The sequence below is a fragment of the Quercus suber genome, unplaced genomic scaffold (assembly GCF_002906115.3).
Source record: "Quercus suber isolate HL8 unplaced genomic scaffold, Cork oak 2.0 scaffold_83, whole genome shotgun sequence".
In the NCBI taxonomy this organism is placed as follows: Eukaryota; Viridiplantae; Streptophyta; class Magnoliopsida; order Fagales; family Fagaceae; genus Quercus; species Quercus suber.
Window position 1 is genome coordinate 1020535 of NW_027069548.1, and position 12330 is coordinate 1032864.

Genomic DNA, 12330 nt, shown 5'->3' on the forward strand with positions numbered 1-12330 from the left:
GTACGTGACTAACCAATGCGCGGATCCCAGTACGTGACTTCAGAACACCAACTTTAGGAAGAAAGGTTGGCTGCAAAGTTCTTCAGTTCATCCTACACGATGAAGATCAGGAAGATGCTTGGTCACAAAACCCTATGGTGCAAATACACAGCAACTTCTTGAAGGAAGATGAACTAGGTTAAGAACTTCATCTTTTGATCACAATTTGCTTGAACAGAGATTGCTCAATGAATTTGCAACTTGTGTCACACTTGACGGCTCTTAAAACAATCTTTTTATATGTTTAGGGTTTGGAGAAAAGAAGGCCCAAAAACATATTCATGGATCCTAAGAAAATCATATCAAAAAATCTGAATTTTTAAATCTCGACAGATAGCAGGTGTCGAGATAGCTATCGAGCAGGTGTCGAGCTTTAATGAAATTGTACTTCAGCTTGCTTTTTCTTGGACAGACTTGATGACTTCAACACTTGACCTTGAAACCTTGTTTCTTGAAGTATTAAAAACACCTAGAACTACCCAATTACAAGTAGAGTGCGTTTTGTCAAAGGATTAGCCAATTTACATAAATAAGTGACATATGTTCTTAACAAGTGAAAACACATATGTCCTAACAGTGAGTAACCATATAGCCTAAGAATTTCCTTGATCTGATGCCATATGAACACTTGGAAGCATTAAGCCGTAGCATGTGCTTCCTCAAGGTATCAAAAGTATTTCCGAGATCATTAATGTGTTTGGACTTTATTTTTCTCTTAACCATCATATCATCAATGTAGATTTCCATGTTTTTTCCTAGTTGCGGCTCAAACATCTTGGTTATCATCCTTTGATATGTGGCTCCCGCATTTTTTAGACCAAAATGCATCACCTTATCATGATAATTTCCAGTAGAAGTGACGAAAGCTGCCTTTTCCTGTTTGTTCAAAGCTAAAGGTATCTGATGATACCCTTGGAAGGCATCAAGAAAGCTCATCCGAGGATGGCCTATAGTTGCATCCACTAGTTGGTTAATTCGAGGCATAGGGAAAGGGTCCTTTGGACAGTCTTTATTCAAGTCCGTGAAATCTACACGTATGCGCCATTTTCCATTCTTCTTTTTTAAGATCATGGTGTTATCCAGCCATTCAGGATAAAAGACCTCTTTAATAGCCCCAGCTCGTTTAAGTTTCATCACCTCATTTTTGATAGCATCAGAATGTTCTTTGGACGAACGCAAGGCGGTTGCTTCTTTGTGGTAACAGTTGAATTTACATTCAAATGGTGGCAGATAAAGTTTGGATCTACCCCTGGAGCTTCGTAAGCAACCCAAGTGAACACATTAACTTCCTTCTTAAGAAATTCCACTAGCTCTTTTTTTTCCTGAGGGGGTAGCTGAATTCCAACTTGAAAAAATTTCTCTGGATCATCACCTATGATAAATTTCTCTAAATTTTCACATTTGGCCTCCTCAGCCAGCCCCTCACCAGGTAGGTCCGTAAACTTTGATTACTATAACCCTTCATTTACTGAGTCCAAGGACTTAACTGCTAACTAATGCGAGATGGCAAACAGAAGGCATTGTTGAGCCATGGACTGGTCCCCTACCAGTTCTTGAATCCTATCTCTTTCCGGGTAGTTCACCTTCTAATGCAGGGTTGAAGAAATAGCCCTTAGCGTGTGCAGCAAAGGCCTGGCCACAATGGCTGTGTAGGGAGAGTATGCATCCACCACTATGAAGTTCACTTCTACCATCTGTGAGCCTACTTGCACAGGTAACCTGATTTGACCCTTTGGGATAAACACATTCCCATTAAAACTCACCAAAGGGGAATCATAAGCAATCAGATTCTTAGGTTTTAGGTGCAGCTCTTTATATAAATCAGGGTACATGATTTCCACACAACTACCCTGGTCTGCCATCACTCTTCTTACATCACACCCACCTATTCTAAGGGTTACTACCAAAGCATCATCATGTGGCTGGACGGTCCCTGCCTTGTCTTCATCTGAGAAACTCAACGCCTGTCGAATTTCTACTCTGGCCCTCTTCGACCTAAAACTTGCATCTTCGGCTGGTATCCGAGCTATAGACATCACCTTTGAGGGCTGCAAACCAATTCTCTTAGGTGCAGTAAAGATAATATTAATTGTGCCTATTGGGGGTCTTGAAGAAGCATTCCCTTATGTCCCAGACCTCGGCTGGTCACCTTGTCCATTAGGGCGATACAGGAGTTGTTGTAATTTCCCCTTCTTAACTAATTGCTCCAGATGACTCCACAATGTCCGGCATTCCTCGGTGGTATGTCCTCGCTCCTGGTGGTACTGACAATGAAGGCTCTGATTTCGTCTTGAGGGATCTCCACTCATCTTATTCGGCCATTTGAAGTATGGCTCGTTTTCTATTTTCTCTAAAACTTGATGTACAGGCTCTCTAAACACAGTGTTTATAGCTTGAGGAGTTATAGGTAAAGACTGCCCAATAAAATCTCTCCGTGATCTATTATTGTTATCATGGTCCAACCTGAAATCCCTCATTTCCTGGGGGATAACCTTGCCTTTGCCCCTATCCTGCTGTTGGTCCTCCTTAACCCTCTTGTATTTGTCAATCCGATCCATGAGTTGACATACGGGTTTCCTAGTTACAGGCTTCCTTAAGTCATGCTTGGCAGGTAGGCCGAGCTTAAAAGTGCTAATGGCTACGTTATCAAAATCACCATCTATCTCGTTGAACATTTCCCAATACCGGTCTGAATATGTCTTCAAGGTCTTTCCTTCTCTCATGGACAAGGACAACAAGGAAGCTAAAGGCCGAGGAGCCTTTCTACACGTGACAAATCAGGATCCAAATGCTTGAGTGAGTTCCTTGAAAGAATTAATGGAATCTGCCCTTAACTGTCAAACCACCTTATCGCCATAGGCCTTAGACTGGACGAGAATACTTTGCACATTAGTGGCTCATTCTTGGAGTGTACAACCATCCTTTGATTGAAATAGCTAACGTGCTCCATAGGGTTTGTCCTTCCGTCGTACACGGTGAACGTGGGTTGAGAGAAACGTTGAGGAAGTTTCCCTTTCTCAATCCAATGTGTGAAAGGTGACTTTGAGATTTCGTTAAGTGCTCTAGTTATAGCGTCGTTTCCCAGTCCGACCGAGGACAAATTCCTATCCCCACATTCATGATGCTAGTCTTCCTCATGCGAGAAAGTTTCACAAGGGGGAGTTCTTGATCTGCGCTTGTAGCTAATATCCTCTTCACCATCAGAAGGGAAGTCAGGACTAGGTGAAACTCGCCTTCTCCGCTCATGATGTAAGCTCCTCCTCAAGTGATCAATCTCTTTCTGCATGATTTTAGCATTCTCCTTCTGAGAGACATGGCTTTTACCCCTAGCTTGTCTTTTACTAGTGTGGGTAGTGTGTACGCTTCCTTCACAGTCTCTTTTCTGTTCAAGTTCATGGAAGTGGTCTTAACGCTGAGACCCCATAGACTCTGCTTGATATGGACCTGAACCTACCATCGTTGAAAGTTGAATTCACTGAAACACCAGTATTTCCCACAGACGGTGCCAGTTGTAGGGACCAGGTTTGAATTCCAAGCCCATTGTGTAAATGGACTTAGGCTCAAAAAGGCCAAAAACAATAAATTTATAAAGAATGAGTTGGAAAACTGGGCTTTAATTGATCAGACAAACTTTGGAATAGATTCAGATAAGAAGAGAATGAACAGAAATAAGGTTGTATTGAAGAAAAATAGTCCTCAGCAAGGTCCGAAATGTCCTGTTCTTATATATTATTCTCAAATTGGGTTACAAGTTTGGTTCTTCAATGCTACAATCTTTTCTTTCTTTTCTTTTCGATCCCCTCTTCATGAAGGGTCTCTCCCATTATATAGTTACGTCTGAAGCATCTTGGTCTTACACTTGTCAATCAATTGGGGCTACCACTTGAGTACATGTCTTATCAGACATTACTGACATTGTTTGCATCGGGGCAGCCAATGTAACACTATTCAAGTGTCTTCTCTACATTAATGTAGCCAAGAAATTAGCTGCCCAACATTTAATGCGGTTGTGGCAACTTTCCCTTCAAATATTTTAGGACACTTCCCTACCTGCTATCTTGATAAGAACTATCAAACATCACAAGACTTCTTGGAGCTTTACCTTGACCGTCGACCAACCTTTACAGACTTTAACATTTGTCAGCCGAGGATGTATTTATCCTTGGCACACCTCTTTGAGCCGTCGTGGTTAAAGTTGACCTCTATGCGCCATATAGTCCTTTCTAATAAAGATTCCCCCCCCTCGGACAATCCCGTGTCCTCAGATCGGGCCACAGGCCCAATCATACAAACCTATGATGGACTTCCAGGCTTAATATCCCTATATATATATATATATGTATATGAGAGATACTACGTCTACAATATTTTTACAACAAATTAAAGATGGTTAGTTGTTATTGGTTTAAATTTAAACCTAACACTAAGATTACTTTTTTTTCCCAATAATAATAACCAGTAATAATCTACCACTTAAGATTTGTTGTAAAAATGTTGTGAAAATGATTTGGACATATCATTTCTATATATATATATATATATATAACCAAATCCCACTATCATCTCCAACATATATGCATGTATCACACAAGTAATTGGGATTGCCCTGCAATTGAGCACTTGTTATTTTGGGCTCTATAGATTATTTCCATAATTCAGAATAAAACTTAATTAGATGAGAATTTGACTAAATTAGATATGTCACACATGAAGACATGACTCAAAAGGGAACTTAAAAAATATAAAATGTGTATCTTAATAGATGTTATAAAAATGATTATGCAGGACCTGTAGGTTAAGTGTAAAATGTGTATCTTAATTTTGTGGAATTTGAATTATTTTTTCTTATTTATAGTTCTATACTATTCATTAAAAGGATTTCTCATTTTGGTGTAGACTTTTCAGTTAATAAAAAAAATGAATACGAGTTAAAGAGGTTTTAAGTCTGTGCTGCATATCCAAGAGTTAGGCCTATTTGGGTATACACCACTATTAATTTCTTTAAGACCTGCTATCGTCTTCCCGTGTGTGTGTTAAAATACTTAGTATTAAAAAAAAAAAAAAAAAAACCATCACATTTCTCTTGAAATCTTAAAAAACATCAATTAATGGGGTTCTATGTTATTCATTAAATGGATTCCTCACTTTGGTATAAACTTTTCATTTCTTTCAAAAACAGTACTCTTGAAATCTTAAAAAACATTAATTAATGGGGTCAAATGAGTAAAATTAGTAATTTTCAAAATCTTAAATTTTTGGCTTTCTTTTTTAAATTTAAAACATTTAGATGCACACATGAATTCAAACATTGGTTCCCACGATGGGAGTATAGGGCATGAGAAATTTTTTAATAGAACTACCCTAATCACTAAGATTTTTTAAGGCCAGGTATTATCGTAAATGCTCTGTTTAAGCATGCAACGTTGGATCATTCTCCATCTTATACTTGGCACAGTGTTCTGGCAGGAAGGACGTTAATTGTTAAAGCAGAGTCTGTGCTGAAGAATTGGAAATGGAGAATCTGTTCAAGATTATCAAGATCCTTGGCCTGTTAAGTGATTAATTGTCAAAAGATTATTTTGCCCTGTTAAGTGATTAATCCAGATATGAAGGTGGCTGCAACCTAATTGATAGGGATATGCATTGGTGGAATTTGGAGCTTTTATATCATGCTTTTATGCCTTATTCTGTTGCTAAAATATTGCAGATACCACTGTCACGGTTCGATGTTCCAAATATGTATATAATTTTTCGCACAACAATAGAATTTTATTAATGAAAGGAAACGTACAGACACAGGAAAACAGAGTAACAAGACCCAGAGGACAACACTGGACTAAACAGCAACTATTACAACAACACAAAAACAGAACAAGTCTTTCACTACACCCAAAACATAAACAGCAACTAAACATTACAAAAGACCGGAAAAAACTTATCTACAGATCACCTCACGGGATTATACAAAACCCAAGGAATCCTAGTAGAGGCATTGCCACAAAAAGGTTGGCATGTGGACGGGAGGACCTAGGATTTTAAGTCAGGGGATTGAAGTATAAGAAGTAAAGAAAAATCTAAATAGGTATCGATATAGTACTAACAAACTATCAACCAAAATCAACACACAAAATCATTATTTTTTAATACATTAAGATACAATCATTTACCAACAAAGATAATAAAATACAAAATAATATTATTTCTTAAGAGTATCAACTGTTGCAATATATATATATATATATATATATATTCACAAATCAAAACTTGCTTTTGCTACTTTAATATAGCATTTGAAATGTTTCGTATANGGCTTTTTTTTTTTTTTTTTTTTTTTTTTCCTCTTCGGGCTAGGGGGCCCAGGCTCCCTTGTCCCCCCCTGTGGGTCCATCCCTGGGCATGTGTCATATTTGGATTGTTACAAAAAAACCATCCAGTTGCTATTTTAGCAACTCACAAGCTCAGACACACTTACATCCTGGGGTGTATTTCTAAAAAATTATACCAACTCTGAACAGTTAGAGCATTCACATCAGCTCATTTATAAGTGTGTATAATAAAAAAAATGCTCAAATTTACACATTTTTGTACAAAAATAGCCCACATCAGTCCGGTTAAACTCGTGTAAAATCTTCTAAAATTATTCACGAGCTACAGTACCCGTGTAAATTTACACGGGTACTGTAGCTCATGTATTTAATTTTTTAATATTTTTTCTCTCTCCTCTCTAACGGAATCTCATCTCCTTCCTCTCTTTCCCAACCCTTACAGCATCCAGCGCGCCAAGTCAACTGAAAATTAACCCACACACAAGCACAGAAAGAAAGCTCAAATATTTATACAAATCTAGACAGTAAAAGTCCCATAAATCTAACGCAAACACAACTTTTGAAGGCAACCCATTCGAGCTAAACCAAATCCAAAAAGACCCACAAAAACATTCCACTCAAATAACAAATACATTGAAACTAATACCAAATGCAACACAATAAGAACAAAGGTGCAGACACACACACACACATGGGTCCTCGGATTGGTTGCTGGAGCTCGTGGGTCGGCTGGTGAAGCATGGAGCGTGGATCGGCCGGTGAAGAAAGGATCTGGGAGCTCGTGGGTAGGCCGATGAAGCGTGGAGCATGGATCGGTGCTTGTGGAGGGTGGATCGGCCAGTGAAGAAAGGTTTTGGGTCGCCGGAGCTCGTGGGTATCGCTTGATCGGAGCGTGGAGCGTGGAGCGATCTGGATCGGCCAGTGAGAGAAGGAATGAGACGATCGCCGGTGAGAGAAGGAAGAAAAGAGAGAAGGAATGAATCGTTCGATGAGAGAAGGAAGAAAAGAGAGAAGAAATGAGAGAAAGAGAGAGAGAGAGAGAGAGAGAGAGAGAGTTGATCTGTTCAGAAGAGAGAGAGAGAGAGAGAGGGCGCGTATATATGTGGATGGAGTTGGTTGACGAAAATAATAAAAAAATGGTGTAGAGTGAATATTTTATTGAAATATCTTGTAAAATAAATGAACTGATGTGGGTGTTTTGTAAAAGTGGTAGTGTAAAATAGAAAGATGAGGTTTTTTCATGTAAAATAGACAAAAAATTTAGATGAGCTAATGTGAATGCTCTTAGTTCTTATTTATAAAACCTACTGTACACGGGATGCAAAACTTATTTTTTTATCATTTTATTCATTTGTCTCTACTTTCTGTCGCTTTCTTTCTTTCTCTCACCATTCGGCCATACCCACCCAGACCCCTCTCTCCCTTCTCCTCTCTCGTCCCTCTCTTTCTCTCCATTTGAAACCTAAAACCCATTGAGCAAAGAAACACTGATCTATGATAAGTGATATTTGTGATCGTAAGTAACCAAGACGAACATGAAGGAAGGAATCAGAGTTGTTCTTGAGAACCGGACCGTCGAAGAGACCGGCGGAGGTTGGGTTTCCGAGTGAGTTGCTTTGCATGGGTTGTTAAGTTTGTGTTTTGGGGTTTAAGTTTCGGTGGTGCATGGCTGTGTTTCGCTCACGGTGGTGGTAGCGGCGGCGGATGGTTTGGGTTTGGAATTTTGTTTGGGTATTTTGAGTTTCAGTTTGGGTATTTGGAGTTTTAGTATGGGTATTGGGTTTTGTTTCAGTTTGGGTTTAAATCTCGGCGGTGGGTGGTGCTAGGTTGATCGGTGGTGGGTGACGCTAGGTTGATCGGCAGTGGGTGGCGATGGTCGGTGGTTTGGGTTTTGGGTTTGTGATTCAATGGGTGGCTTTGGTGGTGGGTGGTGTGATTAGGTTGCTTGACGGTGGTGGTGGGTGGTGGGTGGTGCGTTGGGTTGCTCGGTTGTTGATAGCTGAGAGAGATGGGAAGAGACCGAAATTAGAGAGAGAGAGAGAGAGAGAGAGGAGAGAGACAGACTGTTTTTAATATTATTTTAATAGGTTGAATGTAAAAATAAAAATAGGGATGTAATATATATTGTAAAGTGTGTTAATAAATTAGTAAAATAAATAACTAAACTTTTTAGATAGAAAAATAGAAACCGGTTTCCAAACCAGGATGCTAGTGCACTAAGGCTCAATATCAAATTAGGAAATGTTTCATAGATTTAAAGTTTCATAATTTAAGGAAGAAATTAAGTAAGGACTTTGGCAGTTACGATCACATGTAATAAATATTCAACTAGAAACCTTTTCTTTTACTTTGTTTATCAACCGTTAGGATCCATAATATCAGAGAACACTGCCTTGAGGGACATCAATCCATCTGAATCCTTACTAGCAAAACTTCCTCGGCTTACTACGGTCACTTGACTATTGCAATTAGTACTTGATAGTTTTCCACTGCTACTAAAAATCATGTCATCACTTTTATTGGCATCGGACATAGGGATCAGAGCATGCTTATCATCATCATTCATGTCAGTTTCTTCTGTCAAATCAAGCTTGACATCTTTTTTTGCATTCTCTTGCAACACCAATGCTAACTCAAGCCCTCCAACCACATCATTCATTGATGGTCGTTTGGTTCCATTGTCAAGCAAACAATTTACTACATTCTTGCCAAATTTCTTCAAACATTTTGGTTCAATTTCCCCCTTCAAAGATGGATCAACAATTCGATCAAGCTTTCCATTGTGATAGCACTACAGGACCAATGCTGCAAGGCCCATTAGTTGCTCCTCAGTCGTATGTATGATCGGAGGCCTTCCACACAACACTTCACACAACATCATACCAAAAGAGTACACATCAGACTTCTTAGTTAGTTGTTGAAAGCGATAATATTCCGGGTCCAAATATCCAAATGTACCCTTAACCACTACGCTAACATGAGACTTAGACATAATGGGACCAAATTTTGACAACCCAAAATCAAACACCTTGGCTAACCATTGATCATCTAATAAGATATTTGTACTCTTCATATAACGATGAATAATTGTATGTGTCGCGCCTATAGGAAGGTAGCTAGTTCAAACCATGTGTTGCACCAATACAGATTTGGAGTCATTGCTTCCAAGTAAGTGGCTGATACTTGGTGTTATAGAGATGGTCATGAACCCATGAGCCATGTAATAATACACGAGTATCAGTTTCCATGCTCACAATATCCAATCAGAGAAATAAGATGGAGGTGGCGGAATCGAGACAATATCGCGATTTTTGTTTTGAATTCCTGAGCTCCTTGTTGAGAACCTGATTTTAATCGTTTGATTGCAACTGGGGTAACCTCACCATTAATGTATCCTTTGTACACATCACCGAACCCTCCAGTACCAATAATAAATTCATTGTCAAAATTGTTGGTAGCCGATTTAATCTCAGCGAGTGAGAAGTAGCGAGACAAACTACATGGTAGAGTTGACCCGCTTGCCTTTGTCGAGTTCTCGGAATACTTGACTCTTTTGGCTAGTCGGAAAATCAAGACTACAAGAATCAAGAGTATAGTAAAGCCGGAAACTCCACCACCAACGACGGCGATTATTGTTGCTCTGTAATTTTTGGCCTCTACTAAATTTTTCGGTGGCACAGCGGTTGGAGGAGTTAATGGAAGTGGGCCGGGGTTGGGTCCTGCAAGATTGCCACTGGAGTCGCTTTTTTGAAAGATTTCGATACCATTCAAGATTGCATCATTGAAAGCAGTCTTCCAGTCATCCGGGTTTGCTTGTAGGATGATAGAGAGGTTCGTTTACTTCTCGCGATCTCCTTCTTTACCAACCATCGACACAGCGTAGTCCCTGTATACGGGAACACCTTTTCTCCGACCACTCCAAAACATAACGTCGGCTGCTTTTCCAGCGGTTTGATTTGCTATGAAAATAAGAAACACTCGGTCGTGCCAATCAACCAACTCTGGTTGAAAATCGCAGAAGTGTAGCATAACAGCATAATCAAACTCAGAATCTACAGGAAATTCCCAAGTGAGATTGTGGTTCTTATTGAAAGCTTTGTCCGTCTCCATAGTCGGCGCAGTTCGATAGACAGTTTGCGGCGTAGTGTACGGAGGTATTTTGGCGAAGATTAATTCAATAGTCATGTTAGCTGGTAAAGCAGATTTTCGGGGTCTCAAGTACTCCACGTCCGGTTCCCATCTCCGGAACATTCCAGTGTCTTCAGTGGGTGAGATGTAGCTCCCTCCAACATTTATTCTGTAAATCATCTCGAGAGCAGTTCTGTCACCGATGAGGTACTGTTTCTGCTGGCCAATAAATTGGAGCCCTTCAACTTCAGACGGAGTGTAATAGAGATTAGCGGGTATGGACAAGATTTCAATTCCGTTGACAAAAGCAAATGAACTGGAATCGCTTGGAGTGAAGGTTAAGTTCAGCTTCTCATCTTCCTCGATGTTGACACAGAACTCTCTATATATGGTATCACCAGGATCGCCATCGGCATCAGCAGTAAGTGAAGCGCTAAAGTTGCTAAGAAGAGTAAAATGTCCAACTTTCACAGAGAAGAGGGCTTTAGACCGGTCAAAATTTCTATACGAAGCCGGGTAGTAGTATAGTCGAACAAATTTTTGGTCGGTAGTGATTGGGAATATGTAGGTGAATGGGGAGACAGACAAGCGGGCAGTGGTATAGGGTACTTGGGAAGCAGATAAGGATTGCTTAAGTGAGTTTGTGGCTAGAGAGGCCTGGTTTTGTGATAGTTCTTGAGGGAAGAATTTTGAATTGACATCTCCAGTCCAGGTCCGACCATCTAATGCAGTAGAATTATCAGAGGAGCCACAGTTAAGGATAATATTATTGACTGATTTGTAAGGAGACGGAGAGTTAATTGCTAATGTGTTGGACAAGTGGAGAAGCAAGAACGCGAGGTAAAGAGTTGTGAAAGTTAAACATGGTAGGACTGCGGTGCAAAGATTCGTGTTGCCCATTGTAGCAGAAACAGGGAGAAAGTGAGTAATTTTTAAAAGAAAATAATTAAAAAGTTATTACAAAAGAATGTGATAATTGATATAATTCGTTCAAGTGGACAAGTTGATTTATTTATAGTACGATGTGCAGACTATTCTTTCCGCGTGAGTAATAATGTGATAACTGATAACTGGTAGTCTGGTAGGCGGAAAATTATTGTGTAGTCCTCACTCCGGTTCCTTTCTTATTATTTACCAAAGTAGTCAATTATGTTTTGATTAGAAAAGAATATTACAAAATTACCTATAGGAATTACCACAATTTTTATTTTTTTATAAATATTTATAATACAATATATTCAAATATGTGACAATTTTATCAATTTTATATTATATAAATTAAAAATTAAATAATAAATTATTTCATACAATATCAAATACAACAAAAAAGAATGAGAGAAGAGAAATTAAGAAAACAATAGAAAAAGGGAGACCACTCATTTCCTTAAAAATAAAAAATAAAACTCATATTTTATGATGAAAATTTTAAGTCTCGCTTCGTTTGTACACACAAGTTAAGTTACAAGAACCAAAAAAAAAAAAAAAAAAAAAAGAAAAGAAAAAAAACCCTTAGAAAAATTGAGTAGACAAGGTTTTATTAGCTCTTATTTAGATTTATTACTAACATTACTCTTTTTATCTGCCATTGATAATTTACTCATTTTTTTCCTATAAATTTCTCCCTGTCACATATAGAGAATGAACAAGACCATATCAGTCGTTACATGTGAAATCCCAACACAAGTTCAAATTGACCAAAATACACCAAAATAAACTGGAATTAAGAGGATTCGTGGTTAATAGATGCCCTTAGGCCATTTGTGAATAAACTATTTTAGAAAAATTTTTATAGCACTTTCTTGGAAAATATAAAAAATTATTAAAAAGAATTAGTTAT

General features: G+C 38.7%; 2 protein-coding genes and 1 pseudogene across 2 annotated transcripts; all 3 read right to left on the bottom strand.

Moving 5' to 3' along the window:
• Nucleotides 1–1625: 1625 nt before the first annotated feature.
• On the bottom strand, nt 1626–2075 carry LOC136067729 (uncharacterized). Its single transcript, XM_065773957.1, has one exon. The coding sequence runs from the start codon at nt 2073–2075 to the stop codon at nt 1626–1628; it is 450 nt and encodes a 149-aa protein (XP_065630029.1).
• An 87-nt stretch (nt 2076–2162) lies between these two features.
• On the bottom strand, nt 2163–2762 carry LOC136067730 (uncharacterized). The gene has a single exon (XM_065773958.1). It carries the CDS (start codon nt 2760–2762, stop codon nt 2163–2165), a length of 600 nt encoding a protein of 199 aa, XP_065630030.1.
• A 5914-nt stretch (nt 2763–8676) lies between these two features.
• LOC111987530 (receptor-like protein kinase FERONIA) lies at nt 8677–11453 on the bottom strand (annotated as a pseudogene).
• Nucleotides 11454–12330: the final 877 nt, after the last annotated feature.

Excerpts from the sequence above, each read along its gene's own strand:
- LOC136067730 (XM_065773958.1), bottom strand. The coding sequence starts at position 2,762 with ATGAGAGAAGGAAAGACCTTGAAGACATATTCAGACCGGTATTGGGAA.
- LOC136067729 (XM_065773957.1), bottom strand. The coding sequence starts at position 2,075 with ATGTCTATAGCTCGGATACCAGCCGAAGATGCAAGTTTTAGGTCGAAG.